At 46.4% G+C, this 24,726-nt stretch overlaps 1 protein-coding gene and 1 pseudogene across 1 annotated transcript; both read right to left on the minus strand.

Annotated features, from left to right (window-relative positions):
• Positions 1 to 229: 229 nt before the first annotated feature.
• On the minus strand, positions 230 to 7,736 carry LOC114699237 (myeloperoxidase-like). The gene is made up of 11 exons (XM_037201183.1): positions 7,661 to 7,736; positions 7,416 to 7,509; positions 6,986 to 7,251; positions 6,477 to 6,600; positions 6,245 to 6,374; positions 5,958 to 6,161; positions 4,947 to 5,268; positions 2,969 to 3,129; positions 1,695 to 1,950; positions 1,240 to 1,413; positions 230 to 471 (listed from the first exon to the last, which is right to left on the minus strand). Exons 1-11 carry the CDS (start codon positions 7,734 to 7,736, stop codon positions 230 to 232), a joined length of 2,049 nt encoding a protein of 682 aa, XP_037057078.1.
• A 15,777-nt stretch (positions 7,737 to 23,513) lies between these two features.
• Positions 23,514 to 24,562, minus strand: LOC114699236 (annotated as a pseudogene).
• Between the last annotated feature and the right edge of the window lie 164 nt (positions 24,563 to 24,726).

Consider the following 24,726-nt stretch of genomic DNA (forward strand, 5'->3'; position numbering starts at 1 on the left):
GACACTGAGAAACGCAGAGGAAATAGTAAGAATGGCGTTTTTGGACCAGCAGGATGGTTCAGTGGGTAAAGGCATTTGCCCCAAGGCTGACACCCTGAGAACCATCGCTGGACCCCACATGGTGGAACCAACTCCTGTAAGTTGTCCTCTGAGCTGGACACAAGCGCTGTAGCCTGTACACCCCTCCTAGACCCACACGTGTGTGCTGCCCTGCCATCCCACGGCTTCCTTACCGATCGCCATCGCGTAGCTTCCTAAACTGAGTGCCAATGAGGCAGGCAAAGAGCTGACCGACTCGGCCATTGGACTCCAGGGGCTCGGATACACCACCCCTCCAGATGTCAATGTTGTTGGGGGTGCCGTACTGTGCCATCAGCTTCTGTGCCAAGTCCAGGTTCTTTAGCACTGTGCCAAGCTCGCCCACTGTGCTGGGCTGTGGGAGCCCACAGAAGCGCCTCCAGGCGTTGTATCCTGCATTGGGTCAAAGGACAGGTGGCTGTAAATGGGCCCCTGTCCTGCAGGTAGAGAGAGGACCGGGAACAGCAGGGAGATCTATAGAGACGTTCAAAAGCCCACTTCGGGGGCGATAAGCAGAACGGAGCCCTGAATGAATGACTGGCTCAGGCCAAAGTGGACAGCTGGGCCTCTCCAGACCTCTCACTGTCTTTCCTTTCTCTCTCACTCTGAGGCAAGCCCTATCGTGCCACAAATCCTGCCAGACTCAAGCATGGGAACAGCATCTTGTCCCTTCGAGCATCCCAAAGCGTCTCTCTCTGACCCAGAGAGTGAAAGTGTGTCTCGGAGGTGTGGCCACTGTGCTTCCTCAACACAGGCATGGGCTTCTGAGTTAGGATGGTCCGCTTGGGTCCAAGCTCCAGATCTCTCATTGACCTGGCTACAGCACCTAGCCAAGCTCTAAACCCCTCTAAACCCCAGTTTCCTGATCAGTAAGAAGGCAGTGGTACCCTCCTGCCCTCGAGTCCATGAATGGGTCAGAAGGAACTGATAATGGAGACAGATGTCCAGATCACAGAATGGTACTGTTTTCAGGTGCTAATGCAGGATACAAGAGTCCGGTTTGTGAAGAAGCCAAGAGAGGCTGAAATTTGGCTGAGGGGGCCTGGAAAGGACAGGGCCTGCCCTGGGGTGCTTCCTCAGAGCTGGAGAAAGGGCTCTGTGTAGGAAGGAAAGCTATGAACTCCCTGGGAGATGGTCCAGGGCTGGGGGCTGGCTCCTCACCTGGGAGACCATGATCCCTGCTGCGCTGTGTTTTCAAAGCAGCCAGGTCCATGCTTTGCTCATGCATCACCTGCTCAAAGAGTTGTTCCCAGGTCTCATCCACCACGATCTTGTTCTGGTGATTCACTTTGGCAGGGGTGGCCATGAGGTCTTGGAAGATGGGGTCAATGCCACCTGGGCACAAGAGAGCAAGGTGAAAGGAAGGATTAGCTTGCTACCAGATCCCAGTGCACTCTAAGGATCAGAGAAGAGGTCTAGGCACATGTAGCACTTGGGGCCAAGGTGACCTTCTGACCCTAGGGTTCACAAGGTTGTGATGATCCCAGGCCTCGCCTCCTGGGTCAGTGAAACTGCAAAGCTAGGCTGTTCCCCGAAGAAGGGACGGAAAAAGATCTCTCCTCAGCCTGGCTCCCCAGAGCAGAACTCACACCATCCCTCTCTCAGACTCCACACACCTTCCAGCACAACTCTCCAAGTGGCAAAATAGTTCTTGCTGAGTGGGACCCTGGGGTTGGGTCCTGTGGGCCGGGACTGATTGTCCAGGCGAAACATGAAGGGCTGGATGAGGGTGTGGCCATAGCGGAAAGCGTTGGTGAAGACGTTGGCGATGCGAGGGTCCACTGAGTCATTGTAGCCTCGGTACCTGGGTAGGTACTTCCTCATGGCTGCTGGCCCTAACACCAAGGGCAGGTAGTCCCGGTATGTGATGATCTAAAACAAAGTGACTTCAAGAGATGTCTATTCCCTCCTCCCTGCGTCTCTGGCTTCGGGGATCACCCCCACCTGGCTAGGAGCAGGGCCTTTGATCTGAACCTAACAGAGTCGTGCTGAAGGACATAAACAGAGCTCTACAGTCCCTGGCTGTGCAACCTTAGGCCATCTATTGACCTTTGAACCACAAATGTAAACAAGGAATAAATTATATCCCTGTCTCTCTCACAAGACTAAACCAAGTTCCTTGATAGTCAGGGTAATATCGCTCATGTCTTTAGTTAGTAGTGTCTCATTTCTGAAATTCCTGAGACTATTCACAGTGCCCAGCATTAGCCTGCACACAGTAGGGCTTGCTACAGGGTTGTAGCAGGGCTGAGGTCGGCTCTGCTTTCCCTGGAGATGCCCCCCAGGGAAAGGGAATTTGTGGGACCGTCTCACACTGGATCCAAGGCTAGAATTGCCTCTGAGGCTGAAATGAATCCCACTTGTGAGTGTAAATTAAACCCTACGTTCAACACCTTCACCTCGCTGTCTAAAATCTAGTGAAGGTGTGCGTGCGTGCGTGCGTGCGTGCGTGCATGCATGAGTACATGCTTCTGTGCACCAATGCTCACAATGTAGATGATTGTTGACATTCTTGGGAGAATGGGAGTCACTGGAACATCAAATGTTAGAAACAGACGAACAGTGTCCCTCCCCGGAGGGTGGGGGACTCAAGATGATGACCAGTGGGTAAAAGAGCCAATAGTAACAGTGCTGCATTGGTTCAAGACCCTCCCTAGCAACAAATACAGAAATGCTGCCTGAAAGAGCAGCCAGCAGCATCCCTGGGCCCTCAGGAAGAAAGTCCTGGGAAGACAGGGAAGGGAAGCACACTGGTCAGGCAGGTCTCATCTGCCAGTGTTTCCATTTGGCTCCTTTGAGCCTTACAGCATTATGGGTAAAAAAGCCCGTGTTGAGGAGGGATAGTGATTGGCCCAAGAACACATGGCCAGGATGCTGTAGGACAGCCTACCTGGACCATGGCCCCGACAATCTTTCGGGCCTCCTGGAAGAGCCTTTCCCCACTCCAGTGAGGATTCAGGCGCCTGAGCTCTGTGGCCAGGCGGTTATGCTCTCGAACGAAGAGGGTGTGCACAGAGGTCAGCTCAGGCATCTCACTGGAGCGCATGTCCCCTTAAAGAAGCAAAGTCTTTGTCACATCTGTGTCCTTCCATCCCCTGCCCAGTAAAGGCCTTCGGGGACTCTCATGTGCTTGCTCTCCACCCACCTGCACACAGCAGACTCAAAGGTCAGCGCCAGGCTGACAGAAGAGCTTGGGAACATTGCGGTCCTTCCTGCAGCCCTGTCCCATGGCCATCAGCCTTACTTAAGGATCCCCTTAAGCACGAGGTCCAAGGCTTCCGCCTTTCAGCATTTTACCCTTTGCTACACCCCCTACACACACACACCCATACACACACCACAGTACATGAACACTCCTGAGAAGGAATACTCAGCTTATTCTCTTTGGTGTAAGACAAAAGGAAGCATCCATGTTTTCTGCAAAACTTGAGTGCAACCTCAGAATCCTTCTCAAAACAGGACCCCAGGAAGCCCCCACTATTTGAACAGAATTGTCAGTAGCAGGCTTACTGGAAGCCAGTTGTCTGGCCTGTTGTGGTGGGGGAAGGGAACAGACCGTGTGGAGTCCACACCTGAGACTGTTCATGGAAACCAAGTCCCTGACTTCTCTAGCCCTCCCGAAACCTTCAACAGGGAGGGCCAGAGGGTGAGGTTCAGGGCATTTGCTGCAAGACACTGACTGGCTCCAGCCCTTGCCAGCTCTAGAAAGGAAATTCTAAGAGGAAAAGGCATTCCCGAGAACAGCTTCTCCATCCCATAAACAACCAGAGGTCATGGCTAGCCCAGAAGAGAGGGGGCCCTCCCTCCCCTAGGAAATCCACCTTTGCACCAGCCTTGGCCATGCTGCCAGAGACCATCAGGAGCCCTTAGAAGGGAAGATGAGAGACAAGAAGAGACCTCTGCTTCCATTGTGTTACATCAACACCTACTGATCTGGGCTTGGTGGTGACCCATGTGTGACATCCCACCACTTGGAGGAAAGACAGGAAGATTGAGGAACTTCTGAAGCCAGCCTGGGCTACAAAGCAAGTACCAGACCAGCTAAGGCTAGCTATACAACCCAGTCTAAAAATCACAGAGAAGCGGGGTGGATTTCTGGGTGTAACCACAATCCTATCCCCAAACTTCCTGGTGTCTCCACTTGAAACTCCATCTTCTGTCTTTGTAAGAAACCAAAATGACCAAGAGGTGATATTCTGTGACTCTATCCACTAGAACTTTCTGGGGTGATGAACCAGTCACTTCTCCACTGCCCAGTAGGGGGGCCACTGGCCCATGGGACTACCGAGCCCTTAGCATGTGGCTACCTCAGAAACTTTTGATTATGTTTAAAATCACTTATTTATTTATTTCAAGACAGGGTCTCACTATATGTAGCTTTGACTGTCCTGGAACTCACTCTGTAGACCAGACTGGCCTTGAACTCGGAAATATCCTCCTGCCTCTGCCTCCTGAGTGAGTGCTGGGATTAAAGGTGTGTGCCACCGCCCCCTGTTCTACAGGGCAAGGACACCACATTCCTCTTTGTCTTTTTAGTTCTCTGTCCACAAGGGACCACAGCTCTTTTCTTTTCCATAGTCCAGAGGAGGGAAGAAGCAGAGAAAGAGATGACAGAGGCTCCTTGCAGCCTGTGTCTTCATCTTAGGCTGATGGGGTGGAGGCGTGTGTGTGTGTGTGTGTGTGTGTGTGTGTAGTGTTTCTGTGGTTGTTACTTTCCTTTCTGTCTGTATCCAACTTGTTACCAAGGCAACTAGACTGATAAGGAGTTGGTGAGACCTGCGCCTCTCATCACAAACCCACAGGCTGCTCACATACAGGCTCCCACAAGGAACACCTCCATGCCACTCCAGTCCAGGCCCCAGGCTGACCTGCCAGGAAACAAGGAATTTGAGCAGAGCGGTTGGTGAGGAGGCAGGGGTCATCGTCGTGCAGGTTGTCAAAGGGCATCAGGGCCCGACCATTGTCTTGGAAGCGGGTATTGACAGCCAGCAGCCCCATCTGGTTGGTGAGGTTGCGCAGCCTCCTGGCCAGGGGGTCCTCGCTGCCATATACTGTGCTGGCATCCACGAAGGAAGTAACAGCATTGATCTGGTTGCGAATGGTGATGTTGCTCCCGGTGCATGCTGGGCAGGAGCGGAAGAAGGGAATGCAATCCTCTTGGTTCTTGATTCGAGGGTCATTAGGTGGGATCTGGGGCACACAGAGAGGCTAGCCTGGCTTTTGCGGGTAGGGCGTGAGTTGCTACTTCCTGTCAAGAGAACTCTGACCCATCCAACCTGCAGGGAGGCCTCTCAAGGACCTATAGCATTAATGGGGCTCCTCCAGCAGAGGTAGTGAGGTGTAGGGGTGACATGAATACATGAACTGGAACGCAGAGACCCCCTGGGGGTTAGGCAAGGCCAGTCCTCTGACCCCTCTTCACTGTGCCTCTTAATCCTCTTCTTTCTGGTTTCTGCCTTTTCCTCTCTGTCCCCTGGCTGTCACCATGTCCCTGTCAGTCTCCTGTCCCTTTATTTCCCTCTCAATCTCTGCCTCCATTCTCCCCACTTCCCTCACGCATGCACGTGAGCACACAATGTGAAGCAGGGTTAGGGAAAAGCCCCTCAGAGAGGCAGGGAACACTGGGAGTGTGAAGGAGACAGATCAGATCCTCATCCCAGAATTCTCCCAGCCCCACAAAGAGCCAGTCACCCCACCACCCAGGGCTCATACTAGGCCGGGAGATTGACACTGATTGACAGCTGGCTCTGCGGAGGGAGACGAGTATTGACTCTGGACCCCAGCGTCAGGACCAGCAAACGGGCTAGGAAGGGACTAGGGCACAGAAGGGGCGTGGCCACTAATGTGAAGCATCCATGTTGGGTGCAGGAAGGAAGCACCTTGAGCGGGAAGCAGGGTGGCTGCTGCAGGCAGCTGGTCTCGCAGTTGAGGCCAGTGAAGGAGGACGGGGTAAAAGACTCCGGAGTCAAAGTTACGTCGTGTTCCACAAACTGTCCAAACTGTATGAATATGAGCGGTTCCTCCTGGTCCCAGGTCAGCTGATCGTTGGGGAAGCTCACGATGTCGTTGGACACCTTTCGAGCCTGCAGCGACAGCAGGCGTCAGTGGGTGCCTGGGCCCTGCCCACCTGGCTAGGCTCTTCTCCCTCCACTGGACGCTTGCTCACCAAGGGCACCGGGAAGCCATCGCGCTTGACCCTGGGCGTCCAGCTGAGGGGCAAGGAGACGCCATCTTCGTACTCTGAGGGCAGCCAGCGTGCAAAGGCGCGGTTGGAGGCCCCCAGCGTGGGGCTGCGCCTGCAGGGAAGCACAGAGCGCTGGCCCAAGGGGTCGCCACAGGCGGGAGGGACCTAGACCCACTACGTCACACATCCCTGAACTCCTGCCCTGGGCCAGCACCTGTTGTTGCAGAGTCCCGTGATGGTGCGATACTTGTCCTGCTCAGGGCACCTCACCCCCACGTCCTGATAGGCGTAGCCGCTCAACTTGGACAACAGATTCAACTGAGCAGGTGTCAGCACATCTGCAAGAGTGACCCCGGACCTTAGACCTGAGCCCTCTCCCACCTCATTTCCTGTGCTAGACAACCTGGGGCTGAGGAGCCCAAAGAGGGTGAGGGTGGCGTGGGTTCGCCAGCTGGGAAGTAGAGGATTCTCAGGGTTCCTAATGCGGCTGCGACCCTTTAATACAGTTCCTCACGTTCTGATGGCCCTCCAACCACAAAACTATTTTCGTTGCTACTGCCTAACCGTAAATTTGCTACTTGACCCCTGTGAAAGGGGTCATTAGATCCTCAAAGGGGTCGTGACCCACAGGTTGAGAAACTGATGCTGTAGAGAAAGGCTCACGGTAGGTAGAGGCTTCCAGAGGGTGAAGGGGTGGTGCGTAAAGGGGAGCCGTTGCAGTACCAGTGATATTGAAAGGCCCTGGCCACTGGGGCTGCAACTTCCTCTTCAGCAGGTCTAGGGACACGTGAAGATAGTCTGCAGCCCTCACAGCTGTTCTGGTTGCTGCCACCGGCTGCTTGAAGTAGGAGATGAGTTCCATGGGGCTAGCAGTGCCCCGTCGAAGGTTCTCTTTGATGCTGCTTAGACAAGGGAGGGTCAGGGAAGGGCCAGAGACACTCAGCAGAGCCCAGCCTGTGGTGGGCCAGGACTGCGTATTGAAGGGGTGGCTTTGGAGATGTCCCCACAGCAGGAAACTCAAGTACAGATCGACAGGTGCAGTTCCCCCTGTGCGTCCGTCCCCATCCTTTCCACAAAGTCCCCGCTGTGTGTCCCTTCTCCAAAAGCTTTGCAGCAGGTTTGCCCCGGGCTGCCCAGTGCCTGGAATTCTTACCTTTCTCTCCGTTCTTTGTAGGCCTTGTCCACCAGCTGCTTGGCCTCCTCCATACAGGTCAGGATCAGGGAATCCTCCACACCCCCCAGCACAGCTGCCCAGAGCACAAACCACAAGGTCAGGAGTGGTCCCGAAGCCCTTCATCGGGCTCCAGAACACAGGAGGCCTGCTCAGGGGAGAAGGAGCTGCTGGGCTGAGACCACCCCCCCCAGTCACCCACTCCCCCCTCCTTTTGGCTCTAGTACCTGGAGTGGCACCACTGGAGGTCTGAGGTATGGCCAGAGGGGCCAGGAGGCCTGCCAAGACCAAGAATAGCTTCATCTCTGCAAAAGACCCCAGCCCAGGAAGTGCCCAGAGCATGTGAGTACAGAGAGGTGAGCATTGAGAAAGGCTTACCATCCTTTGCCTCCCAAGTCCCCTCCTCTCTCTCCATACCCAGTCCTGCCCCAGTGGGTCCGGTCAATGAGGAAGGCCTCTGTGAGGGAGGGGTCTACACCCCAACTCCACAGCTCACCTGACACACTGTCACTACCTCTCACTAAAACTGGACTTTTATGTCCTCAAAGCTGGGGGCGGGGCAAAGTAAAAAGATGTGTCCCAAAATTAGACTCTCCTCCCCCACTGGGGTTAGGGATGTGTGGTGGGAATTTAGGAGGGTCATCGTTATCTGGTATAAACCTCAGATGGAAGCAATTGTTTTTAGATGTGCTCAGGCATTGAAGAAATCATTGTGGTAAATAGTGATTTTTTTCTGTGAGCTGTTTTTCTGAAGGAGCTTTACAGCCTTTGCATGATCTTACTCACAGTCCCTCTGGGCAGACCAGGAAGTCTCGCAGTATTGAGCACAGGAAACCGTGCACAATTAGAGCTGACGTGCTCTTTAAGAAACACATAGATTGCCGGCTCTGGTGGCACAGGCCGGTAGGATATGCTGAAGAGGCAGAGGCAGGTGGATCTGAGTTCGAGGCCAGCCTGGACTACACATTTAAAAAAAAGAAAAAAGAAACGCATAGATTGCTAGGACCGATGGCACTGACCTTTAATCTCAGCACTCAGGAGGCAGAGGCAGGTGGATCTCTGTGAGTTCAACACCAGCCTGGTCTACAGAGTGAGTTCAGAGCCATATGATGTAGTGAGATCCTGTCTTGAAATAAATGAATCAATAAATGATTTTAAATTAAATCAAATGTTTCTGTAGTAACCACATGTTAAGAGCTCAGTAGTCTCATGGGCCAGTGGTTTCCTTACCAGGCAGTGTAGAAGTGACTGTTTTCATCTCTCCAGAAAGTAAATTTTGTACTTAAGGGCCCAGGCAGCTGCAAAGGTCATGAAGCAGGAGAATGTTTGTCACCCAGGCAACACAGGGCGGTCACACAGAGATTTCAGACCTCGAAACTGAGAGCACTGTGGGTTCCCACCAGCTAGGAGGCTGGTCCTGCCTTTCTGTAGGCTGCAAGAAACAAAGAATACCCCTGAGAAAGAAAGCAGATTCCAGCAGCTCTCTACCCAGGCAAAGGGCGAATTCTCAAGCAGAGTCCTCCCTAAGCCCTCAACCTGTGCCTCAGGGCATGCGCTGTGGGCCCAGTGTGCACAGGGCTGGAGATGCTCATGACTTCCCAGTGATTCCGACCTTTTAACTGGGCAGTTTGGGGCCACTGCAAGGCCAGCAGCCTCCCTTATCTCTGCGCTGTTTCTCCCTCACCCAGCCAGGCTCTGTGTGTGTTAGATGCTCATAGGCCTCGGAGAGCCTGGAAGACCAGAAGAAGATGACTCCCTGGAAGGAGGATCCAAACAAGCATTGTCCCAGCAGTCATACCTCAGCTCCCTGTCCCAGGGAAGGTCTTTGGAGGGCACCCCTGGAACTGCCACATCTCCAGACTACAGTCATGATGGGAGAGAGCACCCCATCCAATGCACACATCTCTCTGCTCTCCCTTCTCCCTGATGGACTTTCCCAAACATCCCAGCCCTTCGGGTTTAGCCCCCTCCCCCCTCAAAACCAGAAGTACTTTCCCTTCTACTCTACCTCAAGAGAACAATAGAAGCTTTGTGTCTACACAATTGGATTTATCCTGAGAGAGTCATGCGCTCTTTATGTTGTGATTACTGTTTAAAGAAGCAAATAAAAACTAATCAACCATCAATAGCAAATACTAGGGAACTCCACAGAAGGTCTGGAACCAGATTGGGGATGGGGGTGGGTGTTGAGGAGCTGATGAGTACAGGACTTGCAGGTTCCTGGAATCTGGGGAGACAGAGCCATCATTGCTGGTTAACTTAGAGATGCAGGACCAAGAGACAGGGTATTTCGGTTCCCATGACGCATTCTTGAAATGGAGTGGTACCTGTGCCAGGCTGGCACTGGTTACCTGGAACTAGGGTCTAAGGGCTTCGTTCTCTGGGGTCCCCAAGAGAAGGACATAGAGAGCAGCACACTCAGTCTTGAGCTTTGGTCGTGACCATCTTAGTACTGACCACCATAGAGGAGGTCTCCTATCCAGAGCATGAGGTTTTTGTCTTGAGCCTAGGAAGTGAAAAGGACCATTGCAATGACTGGATCTCATCAGCTTCACGGAGGGGACCCCTTAAGCCAGATTTAGTTGAACAATATGGACAGTAAGAATTCACAGACAGTTAGAAAGCAATTGAGAAGTAAGATAATGTGCACCCATGCCTGACCCCCCTACCTTGCTCTGATTGTTTCCACTGCCTGCTGCTTATCTACGTGGCTTTCTCCCTCACTGATCTTCAGTTGGCTTATTACATCATCTCCATGAACATTTCCCAGTTTCCATTTGCAAACTTCTTAGACTCTTTCTCCTACTGTTCTTTTTTTGTTTTGTTTTTTGAGACAGGGTTTCTCTGCGTAGCTCTGGAGCCTTTCCTAGAACTCACTCTGTAGCCTAGGCTGGCCTCGAACTCAGAGATCCACCTGCCTCTGCCTCCTGAGTGCTGGGATCAAAGGTGTGTGCCACCACCACCCGGCAACCTCCTACAGTTCTTTATCCACCCTTGCTTCCTTGAACCTTATGGAACTGCCCACCATGTGTTGTAGAAGGCTTTACCTCCTCGTTGGTGAGATCAAATGAAGGTAATCCCAGGTAAATGGAGACTGTTTAGACTACTACCTAGCCCAAGTCCATCAATCAACCAATATGTGCTGAGGCAAACTTGGCACTACCACATTTTATGATGGCAGACAGGATTTGAAGGGACCCTCACAGAGCTAGGTGCCTCCTCTGAACCCTGGATTAGGCACAAACCACATCCAAACACCTATTTTCGCAGAGAGATCCTTTATTAAGTGAGGAAGAAAAGTTAAGGGGCTGATTTCTGACTCAGACAGAAAAACAGCAGCAAATGACCTTGCAGGTGTGATTTTGTTAAGAGGAGGAAAAGGGGAATCTGTGTTAGAATGGGCTAGGATGCCGTGGTATGTTTTGATTGGGCATGTTATTAATTAGATGAGCCAAAGGGGGCTTATTCCTCCCCCATTCCCCCCTTCTTTTTATTCATTTTTTTGTGTCTTTTATATCATGCATCTCCATCCCACTCACTTCCCTGTTCCTTCATATCCACCCTCTGCTCTTGCAACCTCCCCCTACAAATAAAATTTAAGAGAAAAAAGGAAAAAACTCAATCTGGTCATGGAAGCTGTAATGTAATGTGACACAGTGAGTCACGCACTAAACCCTTTTATCCATGTATCTTTACTTGCAAGTGTCCATTGCAAAGAATCATGGTCTGGTTCGAGGCCTCTGGTTTCTGCTGCACTATGGATGCCGGGCCCTCACTGGGACTCCTCTTGGGTGTCCTGTTGGTCCCCTGTGTTGCGGAAATCTGCAGCTTTGGGTCTGCAGGATCTGTCAAAGGGGGGCTTTTGATTGCTGGGCTTCAATACTTTGATAACTGGACCTTGGTAGTCGGCCTCAGGAATGAGTCTGGCAGAAGAATGTGTCCAAATAAGGGAATAGGCCTTGATGGCTTGCTTTAGGGATGTAGTCTATGGTTACAAGGGAGAAGGCAGGAGAAAGAGGAGGGCCTACCAGCATCATGTTTGCCATGCTCAGCCTGGGAGAGCCCTTCAGGATTACCAAGAATTGTCACACAAGACAATATATTTCACCACTCAGTTTCAACTCCAGAAGCTGGCAACAAATGATTCTTTTGAGACAATAGTAAACACAGACACACACACAAAAAAAAATGTTGCTTGTATATGAATGTAGACTTTCAAGAGATCACTGGTGGTTTGATCAAGTCCATAGAAATGTACTGAGCATGCACGTGAAGGATTCTAGAGTTGAAAGAAACAAGTGAAGGAGAAAGTTAACTTATTAGATTTTGAAGAAGAGACTGACGTTTTGTAATTTCCATAGAAGTGTGGAGAAAAATAGGATCATGGAAGTCTGGGTCTTTCTTTAAAAAAAAAAAAAAGACAGCTCTTGGAAAGAACTGTCATCATCAAAGACCTATTATTTAGAACACTCTGTGGCCCCAGGTTTTGACATGTTTGTGGAAACCTGGGCTAACCTGTTGGGACACACTGCAGGATAGATGGGACTGGACTGTTCAAGATAAAATCAATCCATTTCCAGAAGCTTAGCATGCTTCTCGGGAAACAGTGTTTGAGATCTGCCTGGGCTATAGGAGCAAACTGCTGCTCAGGCTGAGCTTCCAGGTCCTGCCAACCTAGCGTCTGTGATCTCACTTTGTGCTGTTGCTACACTGTTTAGAAAAGGTGCTCACTCCCTTGGGTTCTAGGTAAGTTGACTTGATTAATTAGTTACTCTTGGGTAGTTGTGACCAAAATACCTGGAGAAATGTTTTCCTCATTGTTTCAGAGTTTTCACCCAGTTGTGTGTGTATGTGTGTGTGTGTGTGTCTGTCTGTCTGTCTGTCTGTCTATGTGTGGCAGAACACCTCACATAATGGTGTCAAATGAACAGACTAGAGCAGTAACAGGAATGGGTCAGGGCACCACACTGTGGTTCCCAAGGACACATCCTCAGTGACCTACTTCCTCCAACCAAGCCCTGTCTCCCAATATCCCAATATCCTGTTTATAATTTGAATCCATTGATGAATTAAACCATTCATTAGGTCAGAGTCCTCATGATCTAATCATTTTTTGACACGTACTGACAGACATGATGAACGGGGGCTTTGCTAATCAAGGCATTGCCCAACCCAATCGAGTTGAAAATCAAGATTAATCTTTAGACAGGGGTTTAACACCTCTCCCATCTACTTTTTCCTGGAGTCATTCCCCCAAAATATACTTGTAATAGGGCTGTTGCTGTCTCTGCAGATCTGCTTTTCCAATGCCGAGCTTGCTGATTGCTAACCACACAGACCTGCATCCACGTCAGGCACGTGCTTGTCTGACAGCAGTTACCTGGCCAAGGTGTCCAAGAGGTTCCATTCTGTTTATTCTGTGAAATCAATTCTCCAAGGAGCCCTGATTCCTAGATAGTGGAGAATGGATCTGGAACTCAAGGTCTGGGCACTGGAGTGTACTCATGTCTACTGGCAAATGACTGCTTCTGAGCTTTCTCTGGACAGGGCTAGGAAGTACCCACATGTATGCCAACTTGCCCGTTTATATACACATAGCTATACTTAACCATATTGTGCTCTGGACCTGTCTTTAGACAAACTTTAGAAAATGCCACGAGTTTTGTTTCTAATCCCATTTAAGCCAGCATCTCTGAGTCCATTCTTGCCTCCCCTCCTTACCTTGTTTGGAACATCTCTTTTGAGGACTGAGAAATGAGTGTCATTAGCTACTACATATGTACTTGTTTTTCAACCCTGCTATGCATATAAAGTAATTCCAAAATTGCTAACCTAACTCTGCTGAGAAAAATATATTAACTAGAGTTCAATGTTGGCAGGCAATTTGTTTTGTGTTTAGTCTGCAGCTTTCTGTCAAAACACTGTTCCAAAGTTACTCACTCGGTTCCTATTTTCCTTACTCCTTTCGGTGGGTTTATGATTCGTTTGTAGCATGCACCGTCTGTCATAGTTGGCATTCTATTGTAAGTACCTCTCAATGCCTGCTAATAGCCAAAAATTTACATGCAATAGAATTCATTCCCTGTGGTGGGACCCTGGGGAGGTGATTAGGGTCTAAAAATTCACTCAGTTGTAACAGAACTCCTTTTCGGAGTTGTTTTTGTAACTCCTTTAGGTTGTAAGAAACACAATGATTTGTATCCCATCACCACAGATCCATATAAAACAGTCCTATTATTTCCAAATCTCCTCACACTGTCCCTTTATAGCCAATCCCTACGACTCAACTCAATCCCAGGAGCCACTGACCCACGTTGCCCATCTCTGTATTCTTTTGCAAGAATGTTATATTAAAAACCATTGTGCGCATGTAATCTTTCGTGCCTTTTAGAAATTCGCAATCATTTAGATCCACCCATGGGGTTTGGTGCATTGGCCCTTTGTTTATTATGGATTAGTGTTCCTAGTAGATGTAATACGATTTCTTTAAGCATTTACATATTGATGGGCATCAGAGCTGGTTCTCCATTTTACTTTCATGAATCAAGTTTCTATGTACATTCACAGACATTGCCATTTCTCTTGAGCAGGTAGAGTGGGGAACTAGTTCATATGGCATGTAAGTGTCTTACTTTCTATAAAATCTCCAGAGCCTAGAGAGGTGGCTCAGTGGGTAAGGACATGAACTGCTCTTCTAGAGGACTGGGGATCAGATCCCAGCACCCATGCTGTGTGGCTCACACGCACCTGTAACTCCTAGTTTCATAGCAGAGGACCTGATGCCCACTTCTGGCCCCCTCACACACATACATATATTAAAAATAAAATAAGTCTTTTTTAAAAAACAACTTAATTTCCAGTTTTCCAAAGAGGCTGTCTTCTTTAGCATTGACCAGTGCTTGTGAGAGTTCCGCTATCATCAGCATTTACTCTTGTCTATCTTCCAAATTTTGGTCATTAATATGCATGTAGTGGCATTCTAGTATTTTCTAAAGCATCTACATAACTCATTTAATGAAATGAATTCACTTTAAACAATGCAAAAAAAAAGAAGAAAGAAACATTGGTTCATATAGGCACACACTTACAAATTGCAAAATGGACACAAATCTTAGCATAGTCTTGACTGCTGGTTATGGCCTGATTCTAAAATAGTCACACAATGCCTCCTATTAATGATCATGACTCATAGGTTTTCTGAGATATTAATCAGAATTTACAGAATAATTTCTTTATTTCTCTCTCTCTCTCTCTCTCTCTCTCTCTTTCTCTCTCTCTCTCTCTGTTTTGTTTTTTGAGACAGGGTTTCTCTGTGTAGCTTTGCACCTTTCCTGGAACTTGCTTTGAGACCAGGCTGGCCTCGAACTCACAGAGATCCACCTGCCTCTGCCTCCCGAGTGCTGGGATTAAAGGCGTGCGCCACCACCGCCCGGCAGAATAATTTCTTATACATTAGCTGAAGTCTACAACCTAAAAAACTTAAGCAAAGTTGCCTCTACGTGACAGGACTTTACACTGCAAATCTGCTCCATCTGATCTAAAGTGGAAAATGAGTGGCTCCAGGTGCAGTCATGTAAGCTTTAACCCCAACACTTGGGAGGCTGAGGCACGCAGCTCTTCATAAATTTGAGGTCAGCCTGGTCTACATGGAGAGTTCCAGGCCAGCCAGTGCTACACAGTGAGACTAGGCCTCAAAAATCTATAAATAAATGAATGAATGAATGAATAAATAAATAAATGAAAAGAATGAGAGAAAAAAGCAAATTATGTTTATGTGTGAGCATTAAAGGTGTTAGCTTTTTAGATTTAAATTATCCTACAAGTTGTTGAGTGTGACTACGATTTGGTTTTTGTTTCTTGTTTTTTGAGACAGGGTTTCTCTGTGTAGTTTTGGTGCCTGTCCTGGATCTCACTCTGTAGACCAGGCTGGCCTGGAACTCACAGAGATCCACCTGCCTCTGCCTCCCTAGTGCTGGGATTAAAGACGTGTGCCACTGCTGCCCAGTGAGTGTGACTACTATTATAATTGAGGTGCAGCCTGAGTTTAAAGTGGCTGAGAAATCCATGTCTCTGTCGAATTCTCTATAGTGTCTGGTTTTCTTCAGTTGTTGGCAATTCTTCCTATTGCCCTTGACAGGTGGTCTTCTTGAGAGACTTAACATCTGTAATCTTAAAAGATGCAGACAGAGGTCCTCCAGCATTATGAGTAAGGGCATCCTCCCCCTGGGACCCAAGGACAAAAGGCCCCACACAGTCCGCTGCTTCCCTCACACACCGGCATCCCTGGTGTCCTGCTTTCTATACTCCTCAGTTTCAAGTTAAAGTGACTGAGGCCACTGTTCTACAGCAGGACAGGATATCTCCATCCAGTTTTCTTTCAGCGGTGTTTCTGTTTCCTGGGACGGGAATTTTCCTTCTTTCTTCATTCCCACTCAGGAGTCTGATCTCAGAGAGCAGGGGAAGAACGTGCCTCTCGGCTGGCCAGGCCTCCTCTGAGTCCATGTGGCCCCTGTGTGTGTGTCCTTCCCTGTTGTAGACAGCTGCTCAACCTAGTGACCAGTGAAGCCATCCTCTGCCCCAGCACTCCTCATCTCCATTTCCGCTGTGTCCAGATCCACTTTTACTGTCTTTTTAATATTTAATTTCCTCATGATTAGTGTAGACAGACTTTCTTTTCTGCTGCCAGCTCCAAATAATGACACGGAGACTTCTTATTAATTATGAAAGCTTGGCCTTTAGCTAAGGTTTCTCTCAACTAGCTCTTATAACTTAAATTAATTCATTTATGTTAATCTACATTCTATCATGTGGAGTCACCTTTCTTTCATCTTGCACCTCTTGTTTCCTCTCCGTCTGAATGGTGACTCCACCCTTCTTCTTCCCAGAGTCCTCTCTGTCCCCAGAAGCCCCCTCCAACCTCTGACTAGCTATTGACTGTTCAGGTTTTTTTTATTACACTAATCACAGCAATACATTTTCACACAGTGTACAGATATCCCACATTTCCCCCTCTTTGTCTAAATAAAAAGGAAAAGTCTTAATTCTAATGTAGTAAAATTATGTATAATAAGAACAGTTACCAAGTAAGAATTACATTCACCATGTCTAGTCCATTTGTATTGGTCAAATTTGAAGAAATTACTCTATTATCTCTATCTTATCTTGAGAGCCCAGTTTTATACCTAAACTATTTTCTATCATAACTTGTATTACTATCCTAAAAATATTTTGTTAGACCTTAAAAGATCTTCTTAGATAAACAACTTAAACTTTTATGTTTCTGAATCTTACAAACTTTACATCTGTTATGTATGTTTCTTTTCTGAATTTAGTAAGAAGGAAAACTGTAAAACTATAACTATCTCATCTTCAACCCCATCAAAGACCCAAGAAGGATATAATATTACCTGAGTAAACAGTTAAGTACAGAGCAAGCAACTGCCAAAGCTATAGAAATGAAAGAAACAGCTGGCTGCCTGGATAGTCACCCAAGTTTCCTCTGCGATGTTGGGGCATCCATCTTAGGCTTACAGGCCTAGAATATCTGACAGACCTTTGTGAAGCAGGAAATTTCTGAAGGACTGTCCTACTTTGTCTTGGCAAAGTTTGGCAGTCCCCTTCTTTTGTGTTCTGTTGTCCAATTTGGACAGCATATTATAAATAGTCAAGGCAAGGGCAGTTTCTTCTCCAGTGGTTAACTTTGCTACTATAAAAGCAAACTCCATATGGGGGTTCTTTGATGCTCATCTTTTTTTTAAGTAAATTGGTGCTGCCAGGAGCACACGTGTCTTACTGTCATGAAACACCTTAGCTTATTAAAACATCTCCAATGCCATATTCTGTAGATCTCTGAAGTGTTTAAGGACCACTTGTCTATCTAAAATATATGTGTTTGACCTTGAAAAAATACCTAACGTGGCCACAAATTTGATTGTTAGATAACTAACTACTAACCTTGTATTTCTTAATTATCCTAAATAGTTTGTATTAATAACTTTCAAGGACTAGAAATTTACATTACATTGTTAAATGAGCTACATAGGTACAATACTTTAAACAAAAGTAGAACATATATATAAAATAACCTTAAATTTGTATCAATAAAAAAATCTATACCAGTGTAAAATATTTGAGATTAATGCTGCCTTTTAGTTTAAAGTAGATTTAATAATCTACCCTTTTATCCTGTCACATTTCTTTCTTCCTTCCTTCCTTTCTTTTTCTTTTTCTTTCTTTCTTTCTTTCTTTCTTTCTTTCTTTCTTTCTTTCTCTCTCTCTCTCTCTCTCTCTCTCTCTCTTTCTTTCTTTCTTTAATGCTGAATGCTGTTTATTGAAGGAGGGAAGATGTCTTACATACAGGCTAACAGCACAATGAGAGAAGCCCAGAGGGCAGAAGTTTGCTAACGATGTTTTACAATCTTGCATCTAAGCTGTTAACACCCATTATGCAGTTATCCTGTCATTTTTATATCCCCTTTTTATCTTTTCAGAAAGAGATCCCTGAACCTAACCTCCCTTGCTTATTTTCCCCTGTTGTTATGTTTTTTATTTTCTATAGTGGCTGCTCCTCAAGCAACGGCTGTCCTAGTCAGAGACCGCAGCTCCTCTGCTACCAACAGCAGTTTGGCCACAAGGGCCGCAGCCTGAGGGGATTCTATTCCTTCAGGCATCGACTCTTTCAGAGATACTAAGGGAAACTTTATCTGAATCTAAAGAACTCACAATCCGATGGTTTAGGTGGAATTCTGTTTGCTCAGAGAGGCTGAATGGTTAGTAGCTAACCTTCCCCCTTTGCTGGTGTCTACCCAAAAACCCAGAGTTCTTCTCTCAGCCCCCACTTAAAAACCTTTGCTCCTCAGGGTTCCTCCCTGCCACTTCCTGTCAGCTAGTTGCTGGCTCAGCCTCCTGCTTGAAAGTTAATTTTATTTAATCAAACACATCTTTGAATTGTTAACAAAAGCAGTAGGAAAAAATGCAACACACTTTAAAATAATATTCCCCAACAGTCCTCCCTGTCCATGACCAGTAACAATTTGTAACCAACCCCCCTAAATGATAACAAACATTCATAACCCATTGAACAACCGAAAACCACCCACCCCACCTCTTGGGAATGTGGGAGTCAAATTCTTAAAATTACTTCTTGTCGTCTGGGGGTGACGACATCTTTAGGGGACCCTGAGAAATTTGGGAAAATGGTCAAGTCCTGGGAGAGCTAGCTGTATCATTTTCTTGTTTAGTCTCTATGTGATGGGAAAGTGTAGAGCTTATCTGAAGTCTTGAAGTCTGTGAGGCTGGACCATCTCAGCTAGCAGCTTTGAAGTTGTTCTGGATACAGAATTTTGAGGAAACTGCAACAGAGGTGATCTGAGGGGCTAGACCACCTAGGCTACTTGTCTCTATTGGTGTCTGTGTCTGGTCTTTTTACTGAAAACACAAACTTTTAAAGGTAGCATATATATCTGTATTAACACAAGTATGGAATGTGTGGTGTGCACAAGTCAGCTAAAGATGACTTTTTGTTTTATGTTTGAGCAGGGAAAAGGCATCTGTCAACTTTATAAATCTGCTTGGACTGCATAACCAAACTGTAATATAAATCTCTATCCATCCATATGAAAGGATGACATATAGTAATAAATCATGAGGACTACCTGTAGCCAACAGGATTTATCATGTCCCATCCAATCTCAGAAATGTTCCCATGTAAAGGGATCAGCATATACATCTTCTGTCTTGTAGGCTTTTTTGGATTTTTCCCTCTGTAAAGGGATCAGCATATACATCTCCTGTCTTGTAGGCTTTTTTGGATTTTTCCCTCATGTCTGCAGCCAATATCCTCAGGAAGTCTCCCCTGATCAAATCTGGTTGTTGTTGTTGTTGTTGTTGTTGTTGTTGTTATTATTATTATTATTATTATTGACTTTTCAAGACAGGGTTTTTCTGTGTAATTTTGGTGCCTATCCTGGATCTCGCTCTGTAGACCAGGCTGGCCTCGAACTCACAGAGATCTGCCTGGCTCTGTCTCCCAAGTGCTGGGATTAAAGGCATGTGCCACCACTGCCTGGCTGGTCTTTATTAATTTTGAAGAGAACAATAACTTTTTGTTTCCTGTGGAAAGAAAGGCATAACCCCTCCCCCAACACAACACATTTTCTGACTTCCATTTTGAAGTTAGTTTCCATAATCCAATGTCTCTTAACAGCTATTGTTTTTTGTACATTAGCATTTAAAAATTCAAAGTCAACAAAGCACCATACAGGATCCAGATGACCTGTGTATTTCCCAACTTATGTGGCTTGTTATTTGTATTACTTTACTCTCTCGTTAAAGACTTTATTATTTTTGAACTATTTTTTTTTCTATGACTGTACCCATTTTCTTTTCTTTCTTCAGCACCGAAACACATTTTAAACATACCGTACCTTTTTAGAGGTTTTCTGTGTCTGGACCTGGTTTGACTAAGCACCTGCAGCATTCTCTGACCGAGTGAGACAAATCTTAAGTTGCCACATCAGCCGCCGTATGGCTCTACTTAGCACGTGGTGCTGGTGCATGGTGCTGATGACTGGCTCCAGCCCAGAGGTAAGGGACAGGAGCCACATCTCCACATGCCTTTGAGCACTGGCCAGTCTGAGGGACTGCAGGACTAGGAACCCACATCCAGCTCCCTGTCCAGACCTTTTCTTAGCTTTCTCAGGTCCTAGGTTTGGATATTCGAGCCCCCACATTGGATACCATATGTAGACTTTCTTTTCCGCTGCCAGCACCATATAACGACACATAAACTTCTTATTAATTATGAAAGCTTGGCCTTTAGCTTAGCCTTGTCTCAACTAGTGTACAAATATCCCACAACTGATTAGTGACGTCTAGCATCTTCTGTGGGCCTGTTGCCACTCCCACGTCTCTGTTGAGCATATCACTCCAGCCCCAGACTTTCTGAGAAGAATTTAGCTCAGATTTCACGAGGGTCCCTCATGCACAAGGATTCGCTTCTCTCTTTCTGCTTTTCGGATTCTCTTTGTCTTTTGCTTTTTTGATTCTGATGTACCCACACACATGTATTCCTTTGATGAGACAGATGATGCATTTCAATCATTCCTCATAAGATCGTTGTATCCAAATGCTGCTCACAGTGCCAAGGTGAGTACAGGGATCTGTACTAAAGCCCAATGAATGCACAGGCAGTCTGCAGCTCAGTGACTCTTTTTCTGCTTTCATGAATTACATCCTCTGAGTCAGGTAAACTATAAAGTAACAACTGACGAGGGAGAAGAGAGACTTTCCTGGGCCTGTTCTCACATGGCTCATCTGGTAACTGGGGCTCAGGTGGGCATAGATTAAAGGAGGCAGGAGTCCAGAGGAGGATGGACTCATAGATTTGACTCAGAACATACTTTTTTTTAACATTTATTTATTTATTTATTTATTTATTTATTTATTTATTTATTTATTTATTTATTATGTATATAGTATTCTGCCTGCATGTTTCCCTGCAGGCGCCAGATCTCATTACAAGTGGTTGTGAGCCACCATGTGGTTGCTGGGAATTGAACTCAGGACCTCTGGAAGAGCAGTCAGTGCTCTTAACCACTCTTGAGCCATCTCTCCAGCCCCTAGAACATATTTTTTTGAAGCTTAAAAAAACCAGTTTACTGAGGTACAATTGGTGTACATTAAACTGCAGTGTTTAAAATGTGTGTAGATCGTACTAACACATTTTAACACGTGTGTACGCTGGTGAAATCCAGCACCACAATCAAGATAACAAATCCATCCTCCCCCAAAGTACCTTTATAATTTCTCCCTCTTGACTCTTATACCCCCAGTTCACCCCAGGCAGACACACTCATCTGTTTGCTTTCTTTCTGTCTTTCTTTTTTTCTCTTCAAAGTCACCTGTTTATTTTTGAGATTATACAACACACATGCCAAACTTCTGTCCAACATCACAGGTAATCCTCCCACTTCTGTGCCAAACCAGAATGGCTCAGAGTTGACACTCATTGCGGTTTTTCCTAAAATGACACATGGCTTGGAGAAACCTTTTAGTTCAGAAACACTTGCACAAAATGACCCCCCACACCCTCCTGTATACGTTTCATTGTTGTTTTGTATTTGTGAGACAGGGTTTCTCTGTGTAGCCCTGGCTGTCCTGGAACTCACTATGTAGACCAGGCTGGCCTTGAACTCATGGAGATCCACCTGCCTCTGCCTCTCAAATGCTGGGATTAAAAGTGTGTGCCGCTGCCACCACCACCAGGCTTCCTTTTCCTTTTCCTTTTTTTTTTTTTTTTAAAATGGAGGTTCTATAGTGTCACCAGCAGGCCTAAAAAAGCATGAGGTTGTTTGGACCTTCTGGACTTCATGAGAGTGACTCCTGACCACTTTACATTGAATGGCACGGCTCAGTAATGCCGCTTCACTGAGGGCTTGTGAAGCACGAAAGCATTAAAGATGCTTGCTTTGAAGATGACAGCAGTGGCCTCTTCTGTGCTCTAAATGCTGACCTTCTTAATGGCCTTGTCCTTGGACACAGGTCAGGTATAATCTATGCAGTGAATAGGCAGCATGTGGCTCTTTGGCTCAACCCATTGTACCTTGTACCTTCTAGTTTGTTCTGTTGTTGTTTTGTTCTGTTTTTGTGATCTTGGAAGACAAGTGTAGCACAAATTGTTAGCAGGTCTTATTCATAAGAACAAACCTGGAGCCAGGTATTGGGGTGAATGCTGGAAGATCAGAGAACCAGAACAAGCCACAGCTTCCTCACCTTGCCAGTGCCTCAGCTGATCCTGTTTTCTCAGACTGGAAGCTTCTGTATCTTCATATCCGAATGGATCTCAGCTGAACTGCTGCTAGAAGCCTAAAAGCTTAACTAGCCAAATGCTTCTAGTTTCTGGTCTTCACACCTTATATATCTTTCTGCTTTCTGCCATCACTCCCTGGGATTAAAGGTTCACTTCTTGGGATTAAAGGCGTGAGTCACCATGCCTGGCTGTTTCCAATGTGGCCTTGAACTCACAGAGATCCAGAGGGATTTCTGCCTCTGGAATACTAGGATTAAAGGCATGTGTTACCACTGCCTATCCTCTATGTTTAATATTGTGGCTGTTCTGTTCTGTGACCCCAGATAAGTTTATTAGCATGCACAATATTTCGGGGAACACAGTACCACCACAGACAAGACTTGGACTTCTTTTTTTTTTTTTTTTTTAATCTGTTGTTATTTAGGTTTTTGTTTGTCTGAGACAGGGTCTCAGCTCAGCTGCCTGCAAAATAGCTGTACAGCCAAGGATGACCTTGAACTCCCGATCCTTCAGCCTCTACTTCCCAAGTCCTGAGGTTACAGATTTGTACTATCACAGTTGGTTATGTGGTGCTGGAGATCAAACCCACGGCTTCTTGCATGCTCGGCAAGCACTCTGCATACTGATTTACAATCCTGGATGCTTTAAATCATCTCAAGATCACTAAGAATACGCAATGCAATGTAAATGCTATGGAAATGTTTGTTTTACTGTATTGTTTATGGAATTACAACAAGAAAGAAGTTTACCTATGTTCAGCACAGGTAACAACATTTTTCGTTCTTGAACATTTTCAACCTGTAATTGGTTAAATCTATGCACAGGAAACCCACAGATACAAAAGGCAGGGTGGATAGACTGTTGGCAGTGTTTTCCCCACACCTAAGTATCACATAAAAAGTTAATGGCAAGAATACATGAAATCCAGGCCATTCTTGATATCAGGGTGCAAATTCTTTCCAGACTCTGCTAAAAACTATGAACTCTTGGGAAAAATGTTCCAATCAGAACCCTAAAGTTGAAACTTTGACTCCTACTCCAGAACCTCAGATTTACAAAGATAGTTTTATAGGAATTAGTAGGCAAGGAGAAATATAAAAAAAAAGTGTATTTGTACAAAAATAATGGTAATTATGCTTACTATACTAACAGCCTATACCCCCACACCATGTGGACAATAACAGTTTTGCATACAGTTTCATCAGATTGATTTTGGTGTAAGTTTGATTTGGTTATAAAACTAAATTGTGGATGTAGACTCCATCCTTATTACTTATTGCTCATGTAACACAGTAGTTGTCTATTAAAAGAAAGTTCTTAAATACTATCCTTTCTTTTTTCAAGATCTGATCATTTATTACTCTTGAAGACTCGCATTTTTGATTGGACTCAGACTTAAAAGTAGAAGCTCTCAGTGAGGACAGCCTACATCTCTTGGCAATCTGTTCCTGGAGGTTTCCTTTGGCTTCCTCCATTCTCTTGGTGAAAAGTTTAGCATATTCTGCAGCCTCCTCCTTGTTTTTCTTAGTTGCTTCCTCATAGCAGTAGGTCGGCGTTGGTGTTACAGGACACATGGAACGATAAGCCGTTGAATCTTGGGTGTTTGGGTCCTGGGCTTCTCACCTTCTTCGTTTAAGGGCTTTCTGACAACATATTGGTGGACATCATCTTCTTTAGAGAGACTGAAGAGCCTTCAGATTCTTGGAGCCCTTTGGGGCCCAGTTGCTGAGGCACAGTAGCATCTGTCAGTCCAGGAATATCCTTCTCTCCCTTTTTTCCCACAACAACCAAGTTGAGAACACTCAGTTCAACATCCACAATGCATCTGCAAACAGACTTGTGCTTCCTCTCTCCAATTCTCCTTGGTCTATAACAAGAACACCTTTTACTCAACAGCAGGCGCACTCTGCCATGAGTCAAGACACCTTGCTTCAGGATCAAACCTTGTTTGTCATTCCCACCACTGATTCGGACCACATAACCCTTCCAATTTTCACCCGGAGGGAGCATCAGCAGTTCCTTCTGCGGCCATGTGCTTCTCATAAAATGTGTGACCTTTGCGTTCGTTCATCATCCACTTCAACGAGTTCTACGTAGCCAGTGGCTCGGAAGGAGATATCCGGCTTCATTTTGACACAGCCAATGCCCTAGGAGGCTCACTGAGGAAAAAGGTTTATTATTATTATTATCATCGTTGGCAATGGTGCCAGAGAGAAGTGTGGACGTGAGAGGACACCTCCGTGAAGCTGGTTTTCTTGTCCCAAGGACCAAGCTTAGTTCATCATGCTTAGTAGCAAAGGCCTTCAGCCACTGAACCTCCAGCCCTCAGTTAGTTGTTTCTCTTATTGTTTGTTTATTTTTCTTTTCTTTTGTTTGAATTATTTAAACTTGAAATCCTCCTGCATACATGTCCCTAGTGCTGGGAATCCGAGCATAGACCACCGTGCCTGTCTAGTCTCGTCTTTAAGAAGAAAAACCAGAATG

The sequence above is a fragment of the Peromyscus leucopus genome, chromosome 8b (genome assembly GCF_004664715.2).
Source record: "Peromyscus leucopus breed LL Stock chromosome 8b, UCI_PerLeu_2.1, whole genome shotgun sequence".
NCBI lineage: Eukaryota > Metazoa > Chordata > Mammalia > Rodentia > Cricetidae > Peromyscus > Peromyscus leucopus.